Source organism: Episyrphus balteatus, chromosome X (genome assembly GCF_945859705.1).
Source record: "Episyrphus balteatus chromosome X, idEpiBalt1.1, whole genome shotgun sequence".
Taxonomy (NCBI): domain Eukaryota; kingdom Metazoa; phylum Arthropoda; class Insecta; order Diptera; family Syrphidae; genus Episyrphus; species Episyrphus balteatus.
In genome coordinates, this window is record NC_079138.1 from 7369098 (window position 1) to 7395553 (window position 26456).

Below are 26456 nucleotides of genomic sequence, written 5' to 3' on the forward strand. Positions count from 1 at the left end.
ATTTTATAATTTTGTTCATAAAACGGCATAAAAATAAATTTTTAATACAAACAAAAATTAAATGTTTTGAAATGATAAAATAAAGAAGAAAAACTCACATTGCAGGATCGAAAAAGTTTAAAAAAATAAAAAATTAACAATCCAAAATTATGACTGATGATTTCCACTGTACTTTTGATGCCAGTCATAGCTTATTCAGGTTTGCGTTATTTGTCTTCTATAAAAACTTCAAGCTCTCGCGTAATGAGACCATTGCACGTTCGAATGTTGATCGCCACCTTCGTTGTTCTTCCACCATCATCGTCGTCGTAGTTGTCATCGTCGTCGTTTGGAAGGTTTGGCTATATCGTGACAAAAAAAAAGCTCGTGCCTTCTTGATACATTGTCGTGATTTGTTTAGTTTTTTGTTTTGTCTTTAACTCAGATGAAACCTGTTCATCAATGTGGAATTCATACGAGTTTCTCTAGTGTCTCGTAGAGATTGATGAGGTTCCAGGTAAAAATAATAAAAAGAATTGAAACCTCATAGGACTCGGATTCGGACTCGGCGGACTCATGAACCCAACCCTACAGCCTTATCGTGTTTGTGTTTTATGTTATTTATGTTTTGAAGTGCCCAAGTCAATATACACATATCTGTACGAGGAGGTCTTTCAAGTATATTGAAATTCTTTTCGGTTTTCAAGAAAGTAATAGGAACGAACAAAAATTGAAGAAAAACGTGCCTGCTGAAGTGTGTTGTTATTTTTGTTGGTTTGTTTTTTTTTTTTTGTTTTGTTTTTTTTTTTTTTTTTTTTGCGAAGAGCACTTATTGAAAGCATTTTATCGACTCAAATCGAGGTCAACCAAAAATGAACCAATCGGACATTAACGGATTTCTTTTATGCCTGTCTCGTATGACAATGGCGGACAATGACCGAGATCGTTTACTCTACCAGCATTTCAACAGCAGCTCTTTTAATGACGGTACACCATCAACATCATCATTATTGGGCAGGAGTGATAACGATCATGATCATGACCACGATCATGATCATGATCATGAAAATTCAAATTCTCATGAAGTTGTTGTGGCTAAAGCAACTGCCATGTTAGTTCTGTTTTGTGCAACGACAATTTGCGGAGCGACGCCGTTCTTCTTAAACCGTCACTTCAAAGGAAGTGGTGAAAACAATACAAATACACGATCGGCAACACTAGTCAAGTGTTTGTTGTATTTTGGTGGGGGTGTGTTGCTCTGCACCACATTTTTGCATCTTCTGCCCGAAGTAAGGGAAACTGTGGAAAGTCTACAAGAATGTGGAGCATTTCCAAAAATGTCCTTTCCATTGGTCGAACTTCTAATGTGTGCAGGATTTTTTTTAATGTTCCTAATTGAAGAGCTCATACACACATACATCCATAGGAATAGAAATATTCTAGACGAGGAGACAGCTGCTTTCGAAAGAGGCCATAGTATTCGTCACAGTTATGTTATGCGAAATAATGACAAATGTAAGGATAATAACGATAGCAACGGCACTCAAATGTTTGATTGTTCAAGCATCAATAGTGGTGGTGGGACTATAAAAACATTATCACCTCGAGATTTATACACAAATGATATGGAAAATCAGAAACACCAACACAACAATCATCAGCTAGCACATGAAGCTGCTGAATGCCCTACAGCACCACCAGCAACAACATCGGAAACTAACTATGAAACTCATCAACCGCACCATGTCCACCATCATCATCATTCCAATAATTCGCACTCCCACAGCCATAATCACTTTCACAGCCACTTACCACTTAAAGATAGTAGTGATAGAGATGGTGATATTATAGCATCTTCCTTGCGTGGCTTGCTAATTGTTCTGGCTCTTTCAGTCCACGAACTATTCGAAGGGTTAGCAATAGGCCTTGAAGGCTCCGCCAGCAATGTTTGGTTTATGTTTGCAGCTGTTTCAGCTCATAAACTAGTACTGGCGTTTTGTGTTGGTGTTGAATTAATTGTCGCCAGAACTAGAACTTATCTATCAGTTTTATTTGTTTTCACATTTGCCATAGTGAGTCCAATTGGAATTGGTATTGGAATGTTAGTTAGCAGTCACGATACGACAGCTTCAAGTATTCCTTCGGCTATTTTGCAAGGATTGGCTTGCGGCACTTTACTTTATGTGGTCTTTTTTGAGATACTTTCTAAAGATCGATCTGGATTATTAGCATATTTAGCGCTTATTATTGGATTTTGTTTAATGTTTGGACTGCAACAACTTGGTAAGTTTATATGCCTTTAATACTTGTTTTTTTTTTTTTGTTAATTGAAACACCCTTTTCAAATTTCAATAACTGTTGTTTTAAATAACAAAAGAAATCGTGCAAACAAAACACTCAATGAGATATCATAACATTGATTCTTGGAAATTCAATTATAATCGTGACATATCTATTTACTGTTTACTTATAGCGTTTTCGTTTGGTAATTCTTAGAACGGTCCGGGACTGTCCGATCCGGAATGCCAAACGATCAAACTTGGATACTTCTTTTTGATTCTGAAGTTTGGGTTTCTTTGTATTTGTGAATCATCAAATAATGCGAACGTCTGATGAAAGTTTTTTTTTGTTTATTTTTGTTTACTTCATAAAAAGGTATCTTTTATTTTTGTTTACTCACTTTATTTTAATATAATTTAAAGTTTGGAATAGTAAGGAGTCTTAATTTTCAGAAATGAATAATAAACAAAAACACTTCATTACTTTGACGTCTTTTGTGTGAAGATGTGTGCGTGATTCTCGTTTTGATTCTGCATTAAAATTCGGAATAGATTTTCTCTTCTTTTCAGAATCAGAACTGTCATTGAGTGCCAAACGAACAGTTTTAGAATTGTTCGGAAGAATTCCGGAGAGTCCCGGACGACCAAACGAAAACGCTATTATATAGGTGGTATTTGAGTATTTCTCAAAATCTTAAGGAATATTGAGTTGCACATTCTTAGTTAGAATATATACCCGCGTAACATCAGTTCGTACATGACTAATCCTTTATAGAATTTTAAAATGTTTTGTTTATAGAGTGGGACGGGGTTAGTGTTTGCATCGGGGAAGTTCATTTCTCGCAAATTAAAGTAATTTTAAGTATATATAACTTATAAGTATATATATATTAGGGTGGGTCAAAAAAATCGAAATTCTTTTTTTTGATTTGGTACTCCGAAAAATCGATTGCTAGACACCTCTAGAATGTACACACCAAATATGAGCTCTTTATATTTATGGGAAGGTCCTCCGCTTTGCAATTTTCCATTTTTACATCAAGCTTCTACTAAAAAAAAATAATTTTTTCATTAATTGACTTTTTAGCAAATTTCTTTTCATTTTCTTGTAGGAAATTGAACGCTCTACAAAAAAGACCTTACACACTTTCTTCGTTTATGTAACCGTTGAATAGATATTTGAGGTCCAAAAATCGAGAAAATCTTTAAAAATTCGTTTTTTGTTCTTAATTTTGTAACAAATTGAAAAATTATAATAATCAAACGCGCAAGACATATTCTTGTTGGAAATTGATTTCTCCACAAAAAAGATCTTGTGAACTTTTTTCATTAATCTAACCATTCTAAAGATATTCGACTCCAAAGTTAAACAAAAATATAAAAACATTTTATATTTTTAAAAAATTTCCAATTCACTGAAACTTCATTATTTTCAAATTAGCAAGATATATTCTTGTAGGGGCTTAAACGTTCTACAAAAAATGCCTTGGAATCAAATTGATTGCTTTAACCGTTTAGAAGATATTCGTATCCAAATCGCAATGCATACGGGTCATATCTAATTGGAAAGGAGAATTCTTGACTTTTTTCAATCTTAGGCTTCGGCGTCGGCTGAAGATTTTCTTTCAGCCTAATAATTCGGCCTAGACTTCGGCTTCGACTGAAAATCGACCTTCGGTCGGACACTACGATTGTAATATAAGTATTTAAATTCAAAACGTTGGACATTCGTACACTTACCCCGACCCATGCGTACACTCACCTTTTTTTAGGGGACAAGTGTGCGCAATTTCACTTGCTTTGGTTTTTCATTAATAGGTAATGTAATTAAATGAAAAAAAAAAAAAAAACATTGTTTTTTTTTATTTAATAAATAGCCAAAATATGCAGCTTTGCAATTTTATGAAGCGCTGTATCATCTTCTATATTTCGCTTGGAATCGTGCTTCAAAGCCGAAAGTGCGTACACTCACCCCTAACGACTCTACTAGGTGGCGGACGAAGCATGTTCTGCCCATCCTCGCAGAACGGCTGAGTTGGGATCGCATTTACACCGGAAGTGGGGCATGATTCAAGCACCGAGAGTTCATTGTTAAAGCTATGCTTTTTTGACAAGAATGTTAAGTCAAAAGGATTAAATAGTGATCCAAGCACCATCTATGTTGTTCTCAAAATTGTAAAACAAATTTTTTTGTGATGGTGTTAACATCAACCTAGTAAGTGAATTTTCAATCGCGTGTACACATTATGTACACACACTTCTTTTTTAATAAAAACCACCTATACCCCATAGCATTAAGTCACTTCTTATACAAATAAATAACCCTGTAAATTTTTGCGCGTCGCGTATTTTACACACAAAAACTACAAATTAAATTATTCCTAACTTTGCAAGAATGGTTTCCGGTTTCCGCAACCGAAAAATAAAACAAAACCCAAAACATAAAAATTCAAATGGAAATATAAAAAAAAAAAAAAAAAACACACCAAAAACCATGAATCATTTTGAATTAATTTTGTTTTCAAGCGCGTGGTAGATACTTGGGATAATAAATTAATTCCTTCAACTTCAAACAAAGCCCCCTATTGCACGGTACTATTAATATTCTTTGTTGCAATATTAATAATAATAAATAATTATGATGATTATGAGGATGATGGGTTTTGCGATAAGCATTTATTTATATAGGCTCTTAAACAATATGATAGACATAAATTAATTAAGTATTTGTGAAAAGGAAAAACGTAAGTAACGAAAAGTACCTCAATAATCTATTACCTACTTTAAAAGAATACAAATTTATTAAGAAAATTGCAACAAAATGTATGTGATTTTTTTTTTTTTTTAGTCTGTCAGATCTACTCTCGGGGATTTTTGTTGTCTTTTACTTAATAAATAAATAAACAACAAGTTTAATGAAAAATGTCAACACATAATATTTTTGATGATTCAATTTGCAAGAAATCACACTCGTTTAGATGAAGCGGTGATTTTTTAAATTGAAACTGTACACAAATCTTTTCAAAAAGTTTGTGGTGACTTTATTGGAAAAACACACAACAAACACAATTTCTCGTTAATTATTTTGTATGCATATCATTTTACATAATATTTGTCTAAATTGTCAAGAACAACGATGACAACGCCACGACACGGCTCACGGCAGGCAACGCCGCACAGTGCGTTGATTGTATGGAGATGTTGGAAAAAAATCAAATTTTTAAAAAAAAGTTGAGTTTGGAAAAAAAATTGTTTTTAAATGTAATAACAACACGTTTTACAAACTTTAGCGAAATTTCCACGCCCCCTGCCACGCCCACTTCTGAGTGTGCATATTTATATCTAGAAAACGGCTTGCACAATTTGAATAAAATTGAAGAAATTTGATTATCTAGGCGAGTTCAAAAGTACAAAATAGTGTCGACCCTATTCGCCCCCTGCCACGCCTACTTTTGTATACATGATTCGATCCAGGAACTTGTATGTATGGGAATTCGGGAAAAAAATAAAAAAAAACAAGTGTTTTGCTAAGATTTCTTGATTTTCAGCCTCTAAATTTGATTGCATATTTAGTTTTGACTTCATTAACTGCAAAACACCACGCAATCGGACTGTTGGGTTGGAAAAACAAACATCAAAAAGCTCCCTAGCTGAACACATTATGTAAAAAATACTCGTAAACAAACACTTGTTGCAAGAGAAAGCGCAAGTTTCTGCAGACAAAACTTACTTTTTTTTAAAAGATATTATTGTTTTCTTTCTTTAAATAAAAACACTTTTTTCCCATCTGACCCCTCTCAAAATATATGGCTTATCAAAGTTAGTACTTACCACGAACAAAGAAGCTTTGATTTGGACTCTCAAAAAAAATTTAAATTTACATGTAGAAAAAAAAATATGCAGTTAGAATAATTATATTTTCTCTCCTGAATGTGAACCTAACAAAAAAAATATCATATGTTCCTTTTTTCTTCAGTAAATGGTCTTTTAACCGGTAACTACAAATCTTACTCTAATTGTTTTTTTTTTTATTGATCATCTGAGGATCTCTGACAACAGAAAATTGAACTTTATCATAAATTAACTGTCGATTTATTCATTCAGACTTATTACCTTGAATTTGGCATACTTGCTTCACATTTTTGGCAAATTCTTTTTTTTTTGATTTTTTTCCACTAGTCGCCGCACTGTGCGCCAACACTAAGCTGACGCAAATTTGTGCTTAAATTCAAATTAACTTTAATTGGTTGATTATTTAGATATAAAGATTGTTGCTGAACAACATTTTTCCATCAATCATAATTCCTGTTTTGAAAAAATACAAAAATTATAAAAAATTTCACAAAATATGGCAATTTTATTTCCAAGGGATAACGTCTTTTAAATTATTTGCAACCAAATAATTTTGTTTTCTTAATTTTGAAAGCCGGTCAAATTCTCTAAACATTTTTACAGATATGAGTTCAGTTAACATGATTCAGGTCAAAAAAATAATTATGAATAAGGATTGTTGGATTTTCGAAAAAACAAAAATGTTTTCAAATATTTTCTCTAAATCCATTGAGTGAGAATTCGAAAGAAAAGTCTAGTCAATATTGAACTGAAAACCAAAAGTTTCTTGGAGGTCTGGTTGCTGAGGTGTTGCAAAACAAATATGGATTTTTTTACATTTGGAAGCAGATATTTTCGGATCGAAATCAACCAAGTTTTGGTTTACAGATATGAGTTCATAGTGAACATGAACATTAGGGTGGGTCAAAAAAATCGAAAATTTTTTTTTTGATTTGGTACTCCGAAAAATCGATTGCTAGACCCCTCTAGAATATACACGCCAAATATGAGCTCTTTATATTAATGGGAAGGTCCTCCGCTTTGCAATTTTCCATTTTTACATTAAGCTTCTACTAAAAAAAAAGAATTTTTTTATTAATTGACTTTTTAGCAAATTTCTTTTCATATTCTTGTAGGAAATTGAACGCTCTACAAAAAAGGCCTTATACACTTTTTTCGATTATCTAACCGTTGAATAGATATTTGAGGGCCAAAAATCGAGAAAATCTTTAAAAATTCGTTTTTTGTTCTTTATTTTGTAACAAATTGAAAAATTATAATGATCAAACGCGCAAGACATATTCTTGTTGGAAATTGATTGCTCCACAAAAAAGGTCCTAATAACTTTTTTCATTAATCTAACCATTCTAAAGATATTCGAGGTCAAAGTTAAAAAAAAATATAAAAACATTTTATATTTTTAAAAAAATTCTAATTCACTGAAACTTCATTATTTTCAAATTAGCAAGATATATTCTTGTAGGGGATTAAACGTTCTACAAAAAATTTCTTGGAATGAAATTGATTGCTTTAACCGTTTAGAAGATATTCGTATCCAAATCGCAATGCATACGGGTCATAAGAAAACTATTGAAATCAGTGAGCATTGGTTTGGATACGAATATCTTCTAAACGGTTAAAGCAACCAATTTCATTCCAAGGAATTTTTTGTAGAACGTTTAATCCCCTACAAGAATATATCTTGCTAATTTGAAAATAATGAAGTTTCAGTGAATTAGAAATTTTTTAAAAATATAAAATGTTTTTATATTTTTTTTTAACTTTGACCTCGAATATCTTTAGAATGGTTAGATTAATGAAAAAAGTTATTAAGACCTTTTTTGTGGAGCAATCAATTTCCAACAAGAATATGTCTTGCACGTTTGATCATTATAATTTTTCAATTTGTTACAAAATTAAGGACAAAAAACGAATTTTTAAAGATTTTCTCGATTTTTGGCCCTCAAATATCTATTCAACGGTTAGATAAACGAAAAAAGTGTATAAGGCCTTTTTTGTAGAGCGTTCAATTTCCTACAAGAATATGAAAAGAAATTTGCTAAAAAGTCAATTAATAAAAAAATTATTTTTTTTTAGTGGAAGCTTGATGTAAAAATGGAAAATTGCAAAGCGGAGGACCTTCCCATTAATATAAAGAGCTCATATTTGGTGTGTATATTCTAGAGGGGTCTAGCAATCGATTTTTCGGAGTACCAATTAAAAAAAAAGAATTTCGATTTTTTTGACCCACCCTAATGAACATGGTACATATTCGGAAACGAGTTGTAAAATCCCTGTTCTGTAATTTTCAATAGCGACATTTTAAAACCATAAACTTAAAAGTAAATTAAGTAGGGAGAAGGTGCGAACAGTGAGCAATTTTCTTTTCAATTGGTATATTTTAGAATGTTTCCAAGCCATCATATAGCGTTTTCGTTTGGTAATTCTTAGAACTGTCCGATCCGGAATACTTGTTTTTGATTCTGAAGTTTGGGTTTCTTTGTATTTGTGAAACGTCAAATGCGAACGTCTGACGAACGGCGGATCCAGGGGGGGGGGGGGGCGAGGGGGAACGTGCCCCCCCAGAACTGGTTCATACTTAAAGCAAATCAAATTATAAGAGTTGTTGAAATTATATGAATAATAACAGAAAAAACTTGAGTGAAACTCTTGTCTATTTCTGGTAGGCCAGTCATTATATACATTTGGAAATGCAAAATGACCGAGAAAGCTAAATTTTGGATATGTTGTAGAGGATGGTTAAAAAAGCTTAACTTGAAGTTTTCGACCAAGATTTCCTATGAGCTTTTTCACACAAAAAATGTGTATGCATGAATTGTAGAACTCGTTAAAAGCTACAAAAAAGCTTCTTGTAAAATTTTCGCATCTCGTCAGATAGCTGAGTTGTTGTCAAAAAACCAATTTTATCCTTTTTTTCAAAATGGCGGAAAAAGCTCATAGGAAATCTTGGTCGAAAACTTCAAGTTAAGCTTTTTTAAGCATCCTCTACAACATATCCAAAATTTAGCTTTCTCGGTCATTTTGCATTTCTAAGCCATTTTTTTCCGACATAATGACTGGCCTATGGCTGGAAATGCGAATTTTATTGTTTGTTGCATCCTTTTTCTTCACAAATAAATAAACGACTATTTGTTTATTAGTTTATTTATTTGATCATATATTATACGTTATATTAATTGATATTTGGGCTTAAATGATCCGTTTTGTAGATGCAATTAATTAAATAAAAAATTAATTCATATTTTACCCAACGTTTCGCTAGTATTTTCCAGCTTCTTCAGGGGTAATATTTATTATCTTTAAAAACTATTTGTTTATTTGTTGGGTAAACACGAATTTTTTTTTTCGATTAAAAAAAAAGGTGAATTTTTAAAGTGTTTTTTTTTAACTTCAAAGTGATTTTGTTGAAAAATTTTAATGAAATTTTGACAATCAATGTATGAATGGTATTCTAAAAAAAAATTTAATTGTATATGCAACTCTATTTTGTCATACGGAGGGGTTGAAGTAGGTAAACAGTCAAAAAAATGTTCGCTGTTTTTTTTTTACATTAGTGTTTTTAAAATAGCGCAACACGCCACAACATTACATAACCTATAAGAGTTTGCCCAAGCATGTACCCCCGAAAATAAAGACCCCTTGAAAAAAAAAACTCTTCAAAAGCTACCCTTACTTATAGATTTTTATAAATATGATAATTTCTCCAGGGATACCTTTAAAAATATGGAAAGAAATAGTGTTCCAAATTTCAAAAGAATCGGTGCAGTAGTTTTGAAGTTATGAGGTGAACCGGCTTTGAAAACATTACTTGTGGGGAGAACGATTTAAAGTTTTGAACTCTGGACTCTAAAACGAAATATGAAAATACTCATTACTTGCTCAATTTGGCTCCAATACACCTACAATTTGAACACAATATTTTAGAGATATAAAAAAAATTTAAATTTAAAAAATTTAAAAAAAAAAAACCATTTTCCCGGGAAAAAAGTTTCAGTTTTTTTTTTATTCTTAGGAACTTTAATATTTATTAGAATGTAGTCTTTAGTATTTGACTAAAAACTACAAGGTCATTAAATAATGGTATAAATATGTCCATAATATTGCAAAATTGTATACAAAATCAATTAAAAAGCGAAAACATTTTTTTTCTTAATTTCATCTTTAAAACTTAATTTCCCAAAAACTGTTTAATGAAACAACTTGATGCCCGATTCACAATATTGCGAGACGAGAGTGAGACGAGATTTACATTGACGATTTTAAAAATGTCCAAATAATGAAAATATATGAAACAATACACAATATTCCGATTCTCGTGAGTTGAAAATTTTGAAAAGGGACGCACGAGACGACAATTTTTCGAAAATGAAATTTTAATATTAAAATATTTTAGACAGCTTACCTATATGGATAAAAGTTTTCATAATTTCTGAATTCGAGTTAGTCTAGGTGATAAGGTGAGTGCCTCGTGATCAGAATCCAAGTTTTTTTTAAATTATTTCTTGGAAAAAATAAAACCATGAATAGCCGAAAGGCATTAGTATTAAGAAAAATGAAGGAGGTATAACTTAGAGTGCCCGTATAGGGCCAGTAAGTTAGTTGTAACTTGTAAGTAATTGATAAATAGGCTAGTTTTTATGAATTTTTGTCTAGCTTTAAGATAGTTTTAAAATGATTAAAAATAAAAATAAATTTAAAATTGAAAAAAAAAAATAAATTAAAATTGGTGAGTGCCTCGTAATCTCACCGTCCGGAGTTCGATTCTCAAAAAATATTCTTTATTTCTTTTTTTACTTTATAGAATAAAAATCGCAGTATTGTGAATTTTTATACGATTTAAAAACGATTTTTTTTTAATCGAAAACGTTCAGAAAAAACGTAACGCTCTCGTCTCGTCATCTAGGAATATTGTAAATCAGGCATGAGTCAAAAAATAAAATAACGAATAAATTACTAACTTTAAGAAAAGTTATAGCACAGGATTGTACGTTCATTTTATGATTTTTAATACATATTTTCTTTTTTTTCTCCCGGGTAATCGAGAGGTAAGGGTTATCACTTAAGTGGCTTTTACTGTACCAAGAAAATGAAAATTTTTCCTTTCGAATACATTTTTTGTCATTTGGTACCTATTTGATAAGGAAAATGTGCCCAAATATTTTTGGCCAGGTTTTAGACCAAAAATATCGCATTGTGCGTCGTTAAAATTCGCTGCCTGTCAGTCGTATCTATTTTTTTGTTTTTTTCATATTATTTTAATATAATTTAAAGTTTGTGGATATGGATAGTTAAAAATCTTAAAATTGAAAAATGAACAACAAACAATGTGATTCTCGTTTTGATTCTGCCTCAAGATTCCGAATCGATTTTCTCTTCTTTTAAGAATTAAGAACTGTCATTGAGTGCCAATGCCAAACTATCAAATATCAATTGTAATTTAGAGAGCATAAAAAGTGACAATTTTGGTCGTTGGTTTAGAACGGCCTATTTCCTATTTGTTTTGTGTTTGTTTCTTACTCAGACTAAAAATTTAATTTTTTTAATACTGTTTTGGATTGACATTGAATCAATCTAAGGAGTTAAGCTATTTTGAAAAACTAAAACTTTGTTTTTTTTTTAAGAAAAAAATAATCGAATCTTATGCATGCATCAAAATAATTCATCAAAATAAAAAGTATTAAGAACTCAAATATTACTACCTTGATTTTGTCAATTTTCGGAAAAATATAAAATAAAAAAAAAACAAAAGGAATTCTATGAAAGAACATATAAATGCAATACATATGTTAACTAAAAGTTCTGTTCATTAACCAGACTTGTTCATTACCACATTCTTTTCATAACACTCCAAAAAATACTTCCATCTGATTTCGTGTGATATTTCCCGGTGTAGGAAAATGGACAACTTCAATTCAACCGGAACAAAATTAAAACACGCAGAAGGAAAAATTGCTTTTCCGTATTCCCTTATTTTTGAACTAAGGCCGTGTGTGAATTGGGTTTAATATTTAACCTCTGTTAAATTTTTGACACTATTGAAGTGAATAAAAAAGTTTTCAGCTGTATGGCTTATTTTTCTCTGCCCTTTTTCTTCCATGATACTTCTTTTTAGTAACAAAAAAAAAAAAATTAAATTTAACCGGGTCCCAGAGGCCATCAAAATTTTTAAAAGCTGAAAATTTTTTATAGACCTCAATAGTGTCAAAAATTTAACATCGGAGGTTAAATATTCAACCCAGTTACACACGGCCTAACGGCCATATTATTCACTAGTATAAAAAATACATCTGGATGTAAACAATGCAAAATGTCAAAAATAAATTCAATTTCATAATATTCAAAAAAAATTTAAACTGCTTTCTCGAGGTCTGTTGAACTTTATAAACCCACATGTAAAGTTAATTTTCACAGTGTTCAGTTGCTTTGTCAGGTATTCTGAGAAGGAAAAATAAAGATAAATGTAAATTATACAAAATTCTAATTTTTTTTTTTTTTAGTGAATAATATGAACAAAAAATTAAATCCTTGGATTTATGAAAGTCGGATTTTACCGATTATATTTAAAATTAACTTTAATCCAAACTAAATCCAGAGTGATAAATATGGCCGTAAGTCCTACTAAAATGTTTGGTGTGAATTACTTACTGAGTTAAAACTAAGTAAATAAATAAATTAATAAAACAATTATTTTGTTTGAATTCACTCATCCATACAAATTCATAACCTTTTCTGTAGATAGTCAAATACTTCCAAAAATGATCATTCTATATCTTCAACACTGCGACTATAAATTAACTGACTTTTATCTTTTCATAAATAAAGTAGGTATTAAATAAAAAAAAATTACTCTTTTGCTGCTGAGCCATAGTTCAAACTATTATTCTTATTTATAACTTATTTCGTCATTCTGATTTCAAAAATTTTATTTCTCTGTATCAATCTGAAACAGAAAAGATTATTTCTAATCTTGATAGTTTATAAACTGGCCTAAAATTAAATTTAGGTACTCTAAGAATTATGATTGACAGAGTTAAAAGCTTTTTTTATGTGCGATATTAACGAAGATGAATGATCAATTTATAATTGATAAGAAATTAATGACATTTTTCTTTATGACATAATTATCATGGACACTTCTGAGTTCTGACGGTAAATTGAAAGACTCTTGTTATTAATAATATTTATAATTTGTAGAGGTAAGAGTATTTAAATAATTGCGGTAAATTCAGTTAAACCTCGTTAACAAGATATACCCCGGAAAAATTGAATTTCACTACTCATATTTTTCCAGGCTTTATGGGAGGTTATCAACAGTAAGTAAGGACTATCGGCTAATAAGTTAAATGTCGCTTCAGACAGAAGTGACCAGTCAGTTACTGGGTGTAAATCGCCCTTCACATAATATATGTTTTTTTGGGAGCGGGTCGTATTACTGTTTTTCAAAATTCTGTATCATCAAAATTCTGTATTACTGCACAATCATAATACTATATGATTAAGATACTGTAACTGTATGAGTAAAATACTGTATATTAGGTATAATGCTGATTTACAAAATTCTGTATTTCGAAATTCTGTATCTTGAAATAATAGCAATACAAAAAATACTGTATTTTCGCAAAATGTCGAAGAAATTTAAAAAAATGCCTTAATATTCGTAAAAGTTTACAATGATCACATAATTTGATGGAATTGGTGGTTGATTAAAGCAATGAATTGGATTAAAAAGACAAGGAGAAAAGGAATAAAAAAAAGGAAATGAAAATTAAAAAAAAAACTGGAATTGCTTAAGTGATGTCTATAAGAACGTTTTAGTGTCCTATTGCCTTTTTAAAATTCTGTAAAAAGAAAAATCGTTTTGATAATGTAAAACACTGCGCACTTTTTTTACATTATCCAAACGATTTTCCTTTTTACAGCATTTAAGAATATAGAATTTTGAAATACAGAATTTTGAAATGCAGTATTTTGACGGGTCAAAATTCTTTTGTTAAAATTCTGCTTTTCAAAACTTTGCTTTTTAAAATTCTGTTTTTCATAATTATGTTTTAGAAATTTTGTAAAATCATCATCTCGCAAAATTTGCTGCCTATTTAAGATTACTTACTTAAGAGTACCTACTATGTCAATTTTTGCAATATTCTTTTTTTTTTTTTGATAAATCAATAAATTTTAAAATAATATTGAGAAAAGGTCTTGAATGATAAATGTTTCAGAAAAACAAATAATTTAAATTTTTTTAATTAATCAAATAAAAATTTATATTCAAAAAGGAATATTTTTTATTACACAACATCGTTTCTAATTAGTTTTCATCGGTATATAGGTAGATGTAGATTGTAAGAAAGTCAGTCTTCTAGGCAGTTAGGAAGGTATACATACCAAACTTAAATTACATCAATGAGGTGTTTTTTTGTTTAGAAAACGCATATGCTATGAAAAAAAGTAGAATTAGCAGAATTTTTTTTCTTCAAAAAAATTCTAGCAGAATTTTGAAAAGCAGAATTTTAAAAAGCAGAATTTTGAAAGACAGAATATAAAACAAGCAGAATTTTGAAAAACAGAATTTTCTTGAAAAAAGCAGAATTTTGAAAACCAGATTTTTGATGTCAGAATTTTGACCCGATCCCTAATTTGAAGAACCAGAATTTTGAAATGCAGAAACTTGCATTAGGGGAAAGGTGCGGACAGTGAGACACCCTTTTTTTAAATTCGTATATCTTAGAATGTTTTCAAGATAGCTTAACGAAACTTTGAAGTCAGTTTAAGACATATTTTATCTTAATGTTGCAAAAAAAAACTTGTAGTTAAAGAATGAATGAGAGCATCACATTTGACTTAAATGTAGAAAAAGTCAAAACGTCTCACTGGGTGTGATCAGTGAGACATTCTTAGGTGAAAAAATTAACAAAAACGTCAAATAATTAGGTAATTTAAAGGTATATAATTAATTAATTTATGTTACTTTAACCCATTTTTTCAACAAAAAAAAAAATAACAAAAAGCCAAGCAAAAAACGAAAGAAAAAACACTACGAAATCATATTGAAGTCATGCTAAAATAATAGATTTTTTAAAAATCTATTTCTCACTGTTTGCTTTTAAAAAATCTATGTCTCACTCTTCGCTTTTTAATAATGTCTCACTGTTTACTTTTTGTCATTTTTCGGAAAAATATAAAATTACAAAAAACGAGAAGGAATTCTAATTACCTACATGTTTTTTTATTATTTTTTATTATGAAAGAACATATAAATATAATAAATATGTTTTTGTGTTTTACACTCTTTTTATAACACTCCAAAAACTACTTCATCTGATTTTGTGTGATATTTGAAGGCATAGGAAAATGGACAGCTTTAATTTAGTCAGGACAAAATTAAAAGACGCAGACGGGGTAATAAACGTTTTGACTTAAACTAGCGTTACTGTGCTTATTTTCAGAAAAGAGAAAAATGGATTGCCTCACTGTTCGCACCTTTCCCCTACAGTATTTTGGCCACACAGTATTTTTTACATACAGAATTTTGAAATACAGTATTTTGAATACAGTATTATGACCCGTACAGCATTTTTGTAATCCCAAAACGGCAAAAGGGACTCAACCTTACGTCCATAACTGTTCAAGAATATATCAAACAATTCTTAATCTTCTTCTTCATTTTCTCGGCGCTGTTATCGATGTTATCTCGATGTCGAGGGGATCATAACTATCCCACGTATCTGCTTCACACCACCGCGGAGCACCGCCAGTGATCCGCCTGTGGAGTTGACCTCAAAAATCGGCGGCAAGCCTCCCGGTTTTGTATTTTTCCATTTGCTGGTACCAGGAGTTTTTGGCCTACCTTTCTTTTTATTTCGCAATTCTTAATACAATTGAATATATAATTTGTTATTTTTTTTTATTATTGGCTTCAAGAAAGAAAAGTATTTAAAACTATTTCTGATATGCGACCCTACCTTAAGTATAATTTCCTGCCACCATATATTTATATCTTGTACTTGAAAGTAGTCTTGAATAAAGATTTATTACGTTTGTCAGTCAGATACTGAGATAAATAATGCAGTAAGTTGTGCAACTTAAGCATTCCATAAAGAGGGTTAGGCATTTTGAAAAACAACTAACTACAAAATGAAATGCTTTACTTTATTAAGCCTGAAGTCGAAATAATTTTTGTGAAAAGCACACATACTGATGATGACTAAAAAAATATTTGCATTTATGAAATTAAAACTTTATGTTTGCGTTGTGTTTTTATTATATAAGATATAAACAAAAGATTCCAAAACAGTTGCAACGCTGTTTTCGATTTGGGGCATTGTAATTAACACAGATTCGTGTTATTATAGGTACCCATGGGCGTATTTATTCTAGGTTAATATGGGCAAGGCCCAAGGTAAGCCATAACTTTTGATCCGAAAAAATCTGCTTCCGAATGTAAGAACAAATAAAATGCACGACTGGGTCGCACGTACTTGCTCTTGTAGTTCACAGTATCTTTATCTTAAATATCTATTGGAAATTTAAGATTTTGTAGAAAAAAAAATCAAAAGTTAAAAATTAAATTAAAAATTTTTTTTTTTCAAAAAAAAATTTTTTTTAACATTTTATACTTAATGATCTCTGTAAATTTTAAATAAAATAACTAATGCTTTGATGAAATATATGAACTTAAAAAATATGTCAATTTTTGAAAAACGGCAACGCCATATTTCCGTTCTGCGCGTTTTTTGAGAAAAACTAAAAACGCAGTTTTGTTGGAATCAATAAGAGTATTCCGCACACCAAATTTGATTGAAATCGTTAGAGCGTTTTCGAGAAATTTGCAATACCTCGAAAACGTTATATGGGAGGTATGCGTTAAAATGAAGATATTAAAAAAATAAAAAAAAAAACGGGTCTAGGGAATTACGTAAAAATCATCTGTACCAAGTTTCAAGCAAATCCATCCATCCGTTTAGGCCCTAGCTCGATGTACAGATGGACGCACAGACGCACACACGCACACACGCACAGACCGACGGACGGTATGACGAAAACCACTTTTTTGATCTTCTCCTTCATCGTAATGTTGGTTTTGATTAAAACCTCGATTTTTTTTTCTACACGAAACCAATACTTGCCCTATAGAGCAAGTAAAAATTATTTGACTGCATATAATTTAGACTAGAACTACTTTCTTTTGGTTTTCAGTTATGAATAGAGCTTAAAGAGGCCTCTCTTTTGATGTATCACTCGATGGATTTGGAGTACTATTTCGAAAATTCATTTTTAGACCTTGATTTTTTCTCGAAAGTCTTTAAAAAATAGATTTGTAATTTTTTTTTAACGAAATGTATAACCCTGCTCATTGTGAAGTCGTATTTGTAAACCAAATCATTTTCCGATACCTTGATCTGAAAATATCTACTTCCGAATGTAATGTCAATTTTTATTTAAAACAGATAAGATCAAATACAATGATCTAAAGATATACATATTTTTATTCGTGACTGTGTATGAACAATTACACGGTGTAACACTCAAAAAATACGCGGGCGGAGACCTATCAGGTTTTGTAGAGCTAGTCGCACTGAATACGAAACGGTATTTGAAAATCCCCTAACACCCCCAAAATCTGGAGTTACGGGCAAAAAAACGGTTTTTTGGACCTTCACCCATTGAAAAAATTCTAGCTTCGACAATTTTTTACCCATTTTCGATTTTTTTACAGTTTCTGATAGAAGATAAATATACCTTTTTAACAATGTATAAAACATGTAACTCGGTTAAACCACTTAGAATTTATAAGATGTCAAAGTTCAAAAATTCAATTTTTTTTGTCATTTGCCCAACTTCGGCATCAATTTAAAGTATATGTTTTCAAAACAACATGCTATTTAAAAAATATATTCTAAAACTATATCTATTTCCCAATCGATCGAGGTATTTTTTATGAAAATCACTTCAAAATTAGCTTAGAAAAAAAAATTTTTCGATTTCAACCCAGATACAGAAATTCGAACTTTTAGGTATAGAACAAAAATGTTGTTTCGGCACGTAGTAAGATAAGTTGGGCGCCAGGATTTGATTAAAGGTTTTTGTAGAGGAGCTCAATACAAACATTTTTTTTCTTTGGGAGGGGGGTCTATCTCCCCCCGTTTAGGTGGGAGGGGCATTTTTCTAAAAAAAATTATCAAAATAAAAAAAAATTATTAAAAAACAACGGCAACACTTACAGTAATAAATGATACCATTTCCAAAAGGCAAAATTGTGCATTTGGTTCTAATTTCTAAATCAATATAATATTACCAATAGTTTTTGAAATAATCGATTTCAAAGTTAAAAATAGGCGAAAAAAAATTTGTAAAAACTCATTTTATACTATTTTTGTCCAGACTGTGAATTTTAGTAAATAAATTACTTAAACAGAAAACTGCCTCAATTAATTCCTTATCGAACAGTGAAAACTATATGTTTCTATGTCTTCTAGTTTTTGAGAAAATTGAAAAATTATTTTATCAGATTTTTCTTTTTTCAAAATATTTTTTGTTTTTATTTGTTTTTATTTTTCAATTTTCTCAAAAACTAGAAGACATAGAAACATATAGTTTTCACTGTTCGATAAGGAATTAATTGAGGCAGTTTTCTGTTTAAGTAATTTATTTACTAAAATTCACAGTCTGGGCAAATATAGTATAAAATGAGTTTTTACAAATTTTTTTTCGCCTATTTTTAACTTTGAAATCGATTATTTCAAACACTATTGGTAATATTATATTGATTTAGAAATTAGAACCAAATGCACAATTTTGCCTTTTGGAAATGGTATCATTTATTACTGTAAGTGTTGCCGTTGTTTTTTAATAATTTTTTTTTATTTTGATAATTTTTTTTAGAAAAATGCCCCTCCCACCTAAACGGGGGGAGATAGACCCCCCTCCCAAAGAAAAAAAATGTTTGTATTGAGCTCCTCTACAAAAACCTTTAATCAAATCCTGGCGCCCAACTTATCTTACTACGTGCCGAAACAACATTTTTGTTCTATACCTAAAAGTTCGAATTTCTGTATCTGGGTTGAAATCGAAAAATTTTTTTTTCTAAGCTAATTTTGAAGTGATTTTCATAAAAAATACCTCGATCGATTGGGAAATAGATATAGTTTTAGAATATATTTTTTAAATAGCATGTTGTTTTGAAAACATATACTTTAAATGGATGCCGAAGTTGGGCAAATGACAAAAAAAATTGAATTTTTGAACTTTGACATCTTATAAATTCTAAGTGGTTTAACCGAGTTACATGTTTTATACATTGTTAAAAAGGTATATTTATCTTCTATCAGAAACTGTAAAAAAATCGAAAATGGGTAAAAAATTGTCGAAGCTAGAATTTTTTCAATGGGTGAAGGTCCAAAAAACCGTTTTTTGCCCGTAACTCCAGATTTTGGGGGTGTTAGGGGATTTTCAAATACCGTTTCGTATTCAGTGCGACTAGCTCTACAAAACCTGATAGGTCTCCGCCCGCGTATATTTTAAAACCTCATTTTTGTAACACCGTGTTATTTCATAAAAAAACCTAATTAAAAATGTACAAAAATAAATGTCAAATAAAGCGGTATGTGTGAAAGCGCATGTGCGCGAGATCTGGGGAATTTGATCTCAGATAAAAAAAAAAAAACTTGATCTCTTTTTGAAAATAAAATATGAGTTACCAATATTTTCCGGTATTTTTTGACAAAAAATCAAAAACAACACTGGTTGACATCGAAAATAGAGCTTGAATCAGCGATGCCAACTGAGGCATAGTTATGCCTTTTAGGCATAATTTTATTAGCTAAGGCATTGAGGCTTATTTTTTGCCACAAAGGCATAATTTTTTTCTTTCTACTTTTGGTTTATATTTTAAAAGTTTCTTATAATTTTTTAAATATTTTGATAAAAAGGACTAAAAACTTATATTTTCTATATCTTTTAAATAAAGGTTGTTCGAAATTTTATCTACAGAATTTGTTTTTACCATTTAACTCCTGGTAGTGTTTAATTTTTCGAAGAATTTTGTTCACACTAATCACTTTTACTAGAAAAGAATGTAATTTTGTTGCTGTAAAAAGGTGTAAAACGCTTGCAAATAGGCTAATTTTTTTTATTGGTGAAAAAAATTTCTTCCAATTATATGAAGCAACGTCTTGAAATATTCCTTTCGAAGAAAAAAAGTTTCCGTTACGTGACAAATAAGTTGCCTTTTCAATCGTCAGTTAGACTATCAGAAGAATAAATTTCAATATAAAAAATTTTATTCCTAGGAATAATCTCTATCTGAGGGTTATCTGACTATTGAAAAATTGGCCCTTTATGTATAAATTGATTAAATAAACATTTCGTTTTGTGTACTTGTGTACTTTTTGTATATACATAATTTTTAAGCATAAACTAAGAAATTTAAATTGAGGCATAATTTATTTGAAAAGGCATAATTTTTTTTTAATTGAGGCATAATTTTGACTGAATGGGTTGGCAACACTGGCTTGAACCAAACCATACTTTTCTAACAGATTTGTGTGTGTTGATTCCGAAACCGAAGTCAAAATTTCACTGACACGTGAAAAATAACTATGCACAACTAATAATGCAATCTCAAAAGGTAAATTCCAGTTTTCGACTACTGGTTTGATAAAATAGCAAACTATTACTGAAAAATATATATTTTAGATCAAACATCAAAAAGTATTTCATTCAAAACTAGTTCTTGAAACTGCATATTTATAATAGTAATGTGCAGAGTTCAAAATTAATTTCTGAAAATAATTAAGTTCTGAAAATAATTTTGAATTCAACATACCTAACATACTTTTTTTTCGACCAGTGTAATTGATTTATTTTGGCATATGGAAATGTTTCGATTGCAAATAATTCAGCAAGCAGACCTCTAGGAAAGTTTTGGTTTTTTAAGTTTTTGAAAATGCATTTTTTGTAGGCAATGGATTTTTTCTCGAAAAAAAAACGTAATTTTTTACCTGAATTCATAGGCTTGTTCACTGTCACCCCGTATCTGTAAACCAAAACTTGTTTCGAGACTTTTATTTATTTTCATTTTGTTATTGTTAAAACAAATTTCTAACGATTTAATTTTGTTTTTTTTTTAGTTTCTGGTCATCACCATAGTCATGGATGTCATCATTCAGAAGAGTCTGATCCATCTCACAATCATGACGATGAACATCAAAGGCATTTAGCATCACATGCGCAAAACCTCAGCTTGGAGAAACAAATGCAAATTTTGAGAGAAGCTTCGACTAGTCTCAAACAAATTTTAAATAAAAACTAATTATTATGTATATTTGTATATATTAAAATAAATAAATTTAAAAATATAATATTTTTGTACTTAGAAAATATATTTTTATATATTTTGTGTGTTGTAGGATTTATTTAGCAATATATATATATATATATATATATATATATATATATATATATATATATATATATATATATATATATATATATATATATATATATATATATGTAAATATAAATAATTTATTAAGTTTAAATCGTTTGTACGTATATCTATTTTAAAATTAAACTAGCTGAAAATGTTTGTAGTTTTTTTTTTCAAAATCTCAAACAACCGAGTATGCAGCATAGTTGGCAATTCCACAAACATTTTTGCCTTTGCGAATTCTCATGTATCCATCTTCACCCCATTGTTCACCCCACCAATTTTTGAGAATCCAAAAATCTCGTCCATAGCCAACGACAAGCATTGCATGGTTAACAGAACTGGATGAACAATCTTCATCGTCATAAATACCGTCACTGTGGAATAAACATATTAACAAAAAAAAAATCAAAAAAAAAAAAATAAATATAGTAAGACGAATTAAACAAGTTATTATCAAACTTTTAAATGACATTTTTGTTAATTATTGTTTTCTTCATAAGAAAAAATTAATAGAAAAAAAATTGACCTCAAAATCAAAAATTATTATCATGGTCAAGAAAATGGAATAGCTTTAAAACATTATTATTTACGTCTAAACAACGAAAAAAGATGTCAGTATTATTCAATAGATTTTAACAAAGTCTTATTTAGGCCGTGTGTGAAATGCGTTAAATAGTTAACACCGTGTAAAATTTTTGACACTATTGAGGTTCATAAAAAAAATTTCAGCTGAATGGATTATTGTTTAAAATTTTTTCTGCCTTTTTTCTGCCATTATACTAATTTTTCCATACAGCTGAAATTTTTTTTATTAACCTCAATAGTGTCTAAAATTTTACACGGTGTTAACTATTTAACGCAATTCACACACGGCCTTAACAGATAAATTTTATCGGTAACATGAATCAAGTTATATCAAAGTAAGTGTTTTCTTAAATCATCGGTAAATGATATCAGATTTGCAGATATAAGCGTTTACTGTAGACAAATTTTTTTTTCTTAGAATATATCCAAGCACCACCTATTATATGTTCCTTATCTACTTACGGGATAACCTGTATAAGGTTCCTGTGAGCAAAACCATTCTTAATAGAATTCCATTTTCTTCTGATCTTAACGCCAATGGTATTCTAGAATTCAACTAAATTAATAAATCAACCAAGAGACATAACTTCTGCTGTTTCAACTGTATTAGTGATACAGGATTCTTGAAAAATAGAGGTCCCCGAAGATACAAAGCACCTGAATTGTTCACAAAAATTTTATACAGCACTATTTGCAGTTCCTTTACCTTAAGAGAAGTTCATTGTGAACTTACTTTGGAGTTTGCGTGAAAATATTTTTGTTCGCCCGGAATTCGTATTGTGAGTTTCCGCAGGAGGAAATTTAACATTTTCCACTAAACTAGTTTCTTGTTCACCCCCAAAATTTAAATGAGAAGAGATTATGTCTACAAACTCACATATTAATTGAAAAAAAAAAATCAAAAGACGGGGAGTTTTCCGAACGTGAACAACTTTTCTCCCGGAATTCATAAAAGTGGTAAAGTGAAATTCCAGGTGAAACTCAAGATGGGGTTTAATATTTCGAATGGGAAGTTACATATGTAGTTCTTAAGCCAGAACTATAATTGTCGGATCGTCGGATGAAAACGGAGGGGAACAGCGCTCGCAACCGCACTCAACGGATGAAAACTTGTCGAAAATACAAAGAAAACAACAACAATTGACAGTAGCTTCCGACTCCATCCGCCAATTATGGTTCTGGCTTTAGTGAAAGTTAGTATTAAAAGAAAAACCATAATTATATGTACCTGTAGAGCTGGAATGTTTTAGGCGTCGCATTTATGGAAACGGCAACCGGTCCAATGTGAGCAACGGCAGCTTGAATTGCTTTTTCATCTTTTGTTGGCATTATTGCCCATGATGTGACATTAACAACAGCTAATTCTGGAACAAATTGACATTTACCTTTCTAGGAAAAATTTATATTTAGAAAAAAAAAAATATTTTTAGCGTTAGTATATTAAGTAAAAATACCCTTCCAGTGTATTTGTAGTCATTAGCCCTCATTATACCTCCAGTAGCTTCAAGATATCTAAGAGTATTACGGAGGGATCCCCCCGTACATCCCTGGTTACCATACGAAACACTGCAATCAACAATTTGTTGTGGACTAAAAATACAACAAAACAAAATTGAATACAAAAAAAAAAAATGTGTAACTTATTCATAATGTTTTGCAACAAAATAAATTAAAATACTTTCAAAAAATAAAAAAAAAATACCTTAAACTTAGAATTTTGCCAGTACGTTTGAATACCTGACCTTCAATGCTCTGCGCTATGCTGTAAGCATAACAAGAACCACATGACCCTTGATTATTTGATTTTGTGACGAAACCTTTTTCTCTCCAATCTAAACTTTCAGGGGTACTATTCATAAGAGGCGATCCAACAATATCTGATATTAAGTCAAGAGCTTCATAACGTTTGCTCTTAACTAATCTAAGGAATTTTTTTAAATACGACCCACTGTTCTGAAAAATATAAAATCTATTTAGAATGTATGTTTAAAAAAAAAAAAAATTAGTTTGCTTACCAAGTCTGCTAGATTGTTTGCTCTCAAACGGTATGATTTTTTCCCACTTTTATACAAATCATTGTGCTCCCGAATGGTTTTTAAATTATTCTGATAGGCAATTCGTCCCCGAAATTCCTCATAGTAATGTGCATATGATTTATTTCCATGTCCCTAAAAATTGATAATTATATCCGATTTGAAATTGCAACTTTTTTATCTCATATTTCTAAGAATTTCTAGACCAGAAATTTTATCGACATCGATAACAAACCTTTGCGTTCCTTTGGAGGTGGAGGACTACTCATGAGTAAAAATCAAGTACTTATAAAGATAAGAAAGTTTCCGAATCTCTCAAATCAAATGTGACAACCCTCACTTTGATGAACTAGACAGATAAGCTTAAAATTTAATAAAACACGAGTTTTTCATGGTTCGGAGTACTAGATCTGCCACTCATGAGTAGTCTTCCTTCTCCAAAGGAACGCGGATATTAGTATCACAAAGAACGAATTTAATAAAGTTTCTACATTCTACATAACTAGGTAAATTACTAAAACTAAACTATGCCAAGTTACTATATAGGTACTCACTTTGAATTCATCAAAACTATCATACTCAATAACTCGACCATCCTCTTCAAGGAACCCTATTACCATACGCACAATAACTAGTAACAACTGTAAACTAAAAAATATTTTGATAATCATCACACACAAAATCAAGTTCAGTTGTTGATTGGCAAACAAAACTAACAATACTAAGTACGGGTGCCAATAGTATTTTCTTGCTTTTGGATATGTTTGACAAGGTTAAAACCTTGATGCTTTGGTTACAAAAAAACAAAAATAAAACAAAGCAAAAAAAACGTGTCAGCATTTTGACCAGATGCTGAGAGTTTATTTTACAGTTCAAAGAATCTGAAACATAATTAACTGACATCAACAAAACTTAGAATTTTGTTTTCTTTTTGTTTTTCAATGCTCATGAGCTTGAACTATAGTGACGGTAATGTCTCTGAATTATCTCATTAGCTAGCCCAATGAAAATACAACATTTGATAGTCAGCATTGCATTATTCAACTCAGTGCAACGAGAATTTGATCTCGCTCTGGATGTCCCCTCTTTCAAAGGAGGAAAAACTATGCTACTTTTCACGGTCGCTTTGTAATAATTTATGTTTGTTGAGTTAATAGATATACAATATACATAGGATCAAAGGTAAAAAAAATTACAACTCTTTTGTTTTTTATTTTCGCAAAAAATTCCCTTGCCCAAAAAAAAAGGAACATACAATTTTTTCAGCTATCTTGTGCGAACTTAAACCTTTTACCAACGATCTTCACAATCCGACAGATTTAAGAAAAAAACCCAAGAATGCCAAATCGATACACACCATCTCTTTATCGATTTTAAAATCGCCTATGATAGCGTTAATAGAAACGAGCTGTATATTGAGCCATTTCGTGTCTCGGCATCCCTGCCAAACCATGAATGACCATGGAGAATTCTCGCTGCTCCATCAAAGTCGACTAGAACATAACGGAAGCCTTTAATGTCGAGGCGATTCACTATTATGCAACCTCTTAAACATTGCGCTTAAAGCAGTTAAGCGAAATTAATTTTTCCTTCATATTTAGAAGATTCTCAAGAAAAACGATAGGCAAATGATAGTCGTTAAGATTAAAGAGTACCCGATTTTGTGACAAGATTTTCCTTAATGGAACACATAAACCTGTACTTTTGATATATTTTTTGTTCTTTTCTATGCGGATCAGATTCATTAAACAGACAGACTGATTAATAATAAATAATTAAAAGTAATCAATTGTTGTTGTTAACAGCATAAAATGTTTACTCAGTAAAATACTGAGTACCAATAAAACACGGCTAATAATAACCTCGCACAATGACATCAGTGCAAAGATAAACCGAAGACTCACTATTTCCAATTGCTGTTTCTTGGGACTATAGGGATAGGACCAACTATAAATAGGCATGAGCTCGCATAGGCTTGTCAAAATCGAACGAACTGCTTCGTCCTGGAGGTCTATTACGTAATACGAAACCAGCGACAAGTCAACGATACTGAAGTGAACGATAGTCACGACAAAGAGCGATTATGTAAAACGATAAAGTCGTTTGGCCAAACTAAACCGAAAAAAAATATTTTTTTTAAGGCTCACGTGCATTCTAACTCCAGGCGCAACAATATTATTACACCTAAACGAAACAATTATCATAATACGTAGTCGCATTTCAAAGAGAACGAAGTAGTTTCAACGATTTTATCGTTTTACAAATGTTTCTGAAAACATGAGGAGTAGCAATAATGAACAG

At 30.5% G+C, this 26456-nt stretch overlaps 2 protein-coding genes across 2 annotated transcripts; one reads left to right on the forward strand and one right to left on the reverse strand.

Annotated features, from left to right (window-relative positions):
* Nucleotides 1-229: 229 nt before the first annotated feature.
* LOC129920556 (zinc transporter ZIP3) lies at nucleotides 230-21466 on the forward strand. Its single transcript, XM_056001878.1, has 2 exons — nucleotides 230-2262; nucleotides 21236-21466. Exons 1-2 carry the CDS (start codon nucleotides 852-854, stop codon nucleotides 21415-21417), a joined length of 1593 nt encoding a protein of 530 aa, XP_055857853.1. The 5' UTR covers nucleotides 230-851; the 3' UTR covers nucleotides 21418-21466.
* A 212-nt stretch (nucleotides 21467-21678) lies between these two features.
* LOC129920703 (procathepsin L) lies at nucleotides 21679-24925 on the reverse strand. The gene is made up of 6 exons (XM_056002229.1): nucleotides 24710-24925; nucleotides 24138-24290; nucleotides 23825-24075; nucleotides 23577-23712; nucleotides 23351-23511; nucleotides 21679-21911 (listed from the first exon to the last, which is right to left on the reverse strand). The coding sequence occupies exons 1-6, from the start codon at nucleotides 24824-24826 to the stop codon at nucleotides 21716-21718; spliced, it is 1014 nt and encodes a 337-aa protein (XP_055858204.1). The 5' UTR covers nucleotides 24827-24925; the 3' UTR covers nucleotides 21679-21715.
* Nucleotides 24926-26456: the final 1531 nt, after the last annotated feature.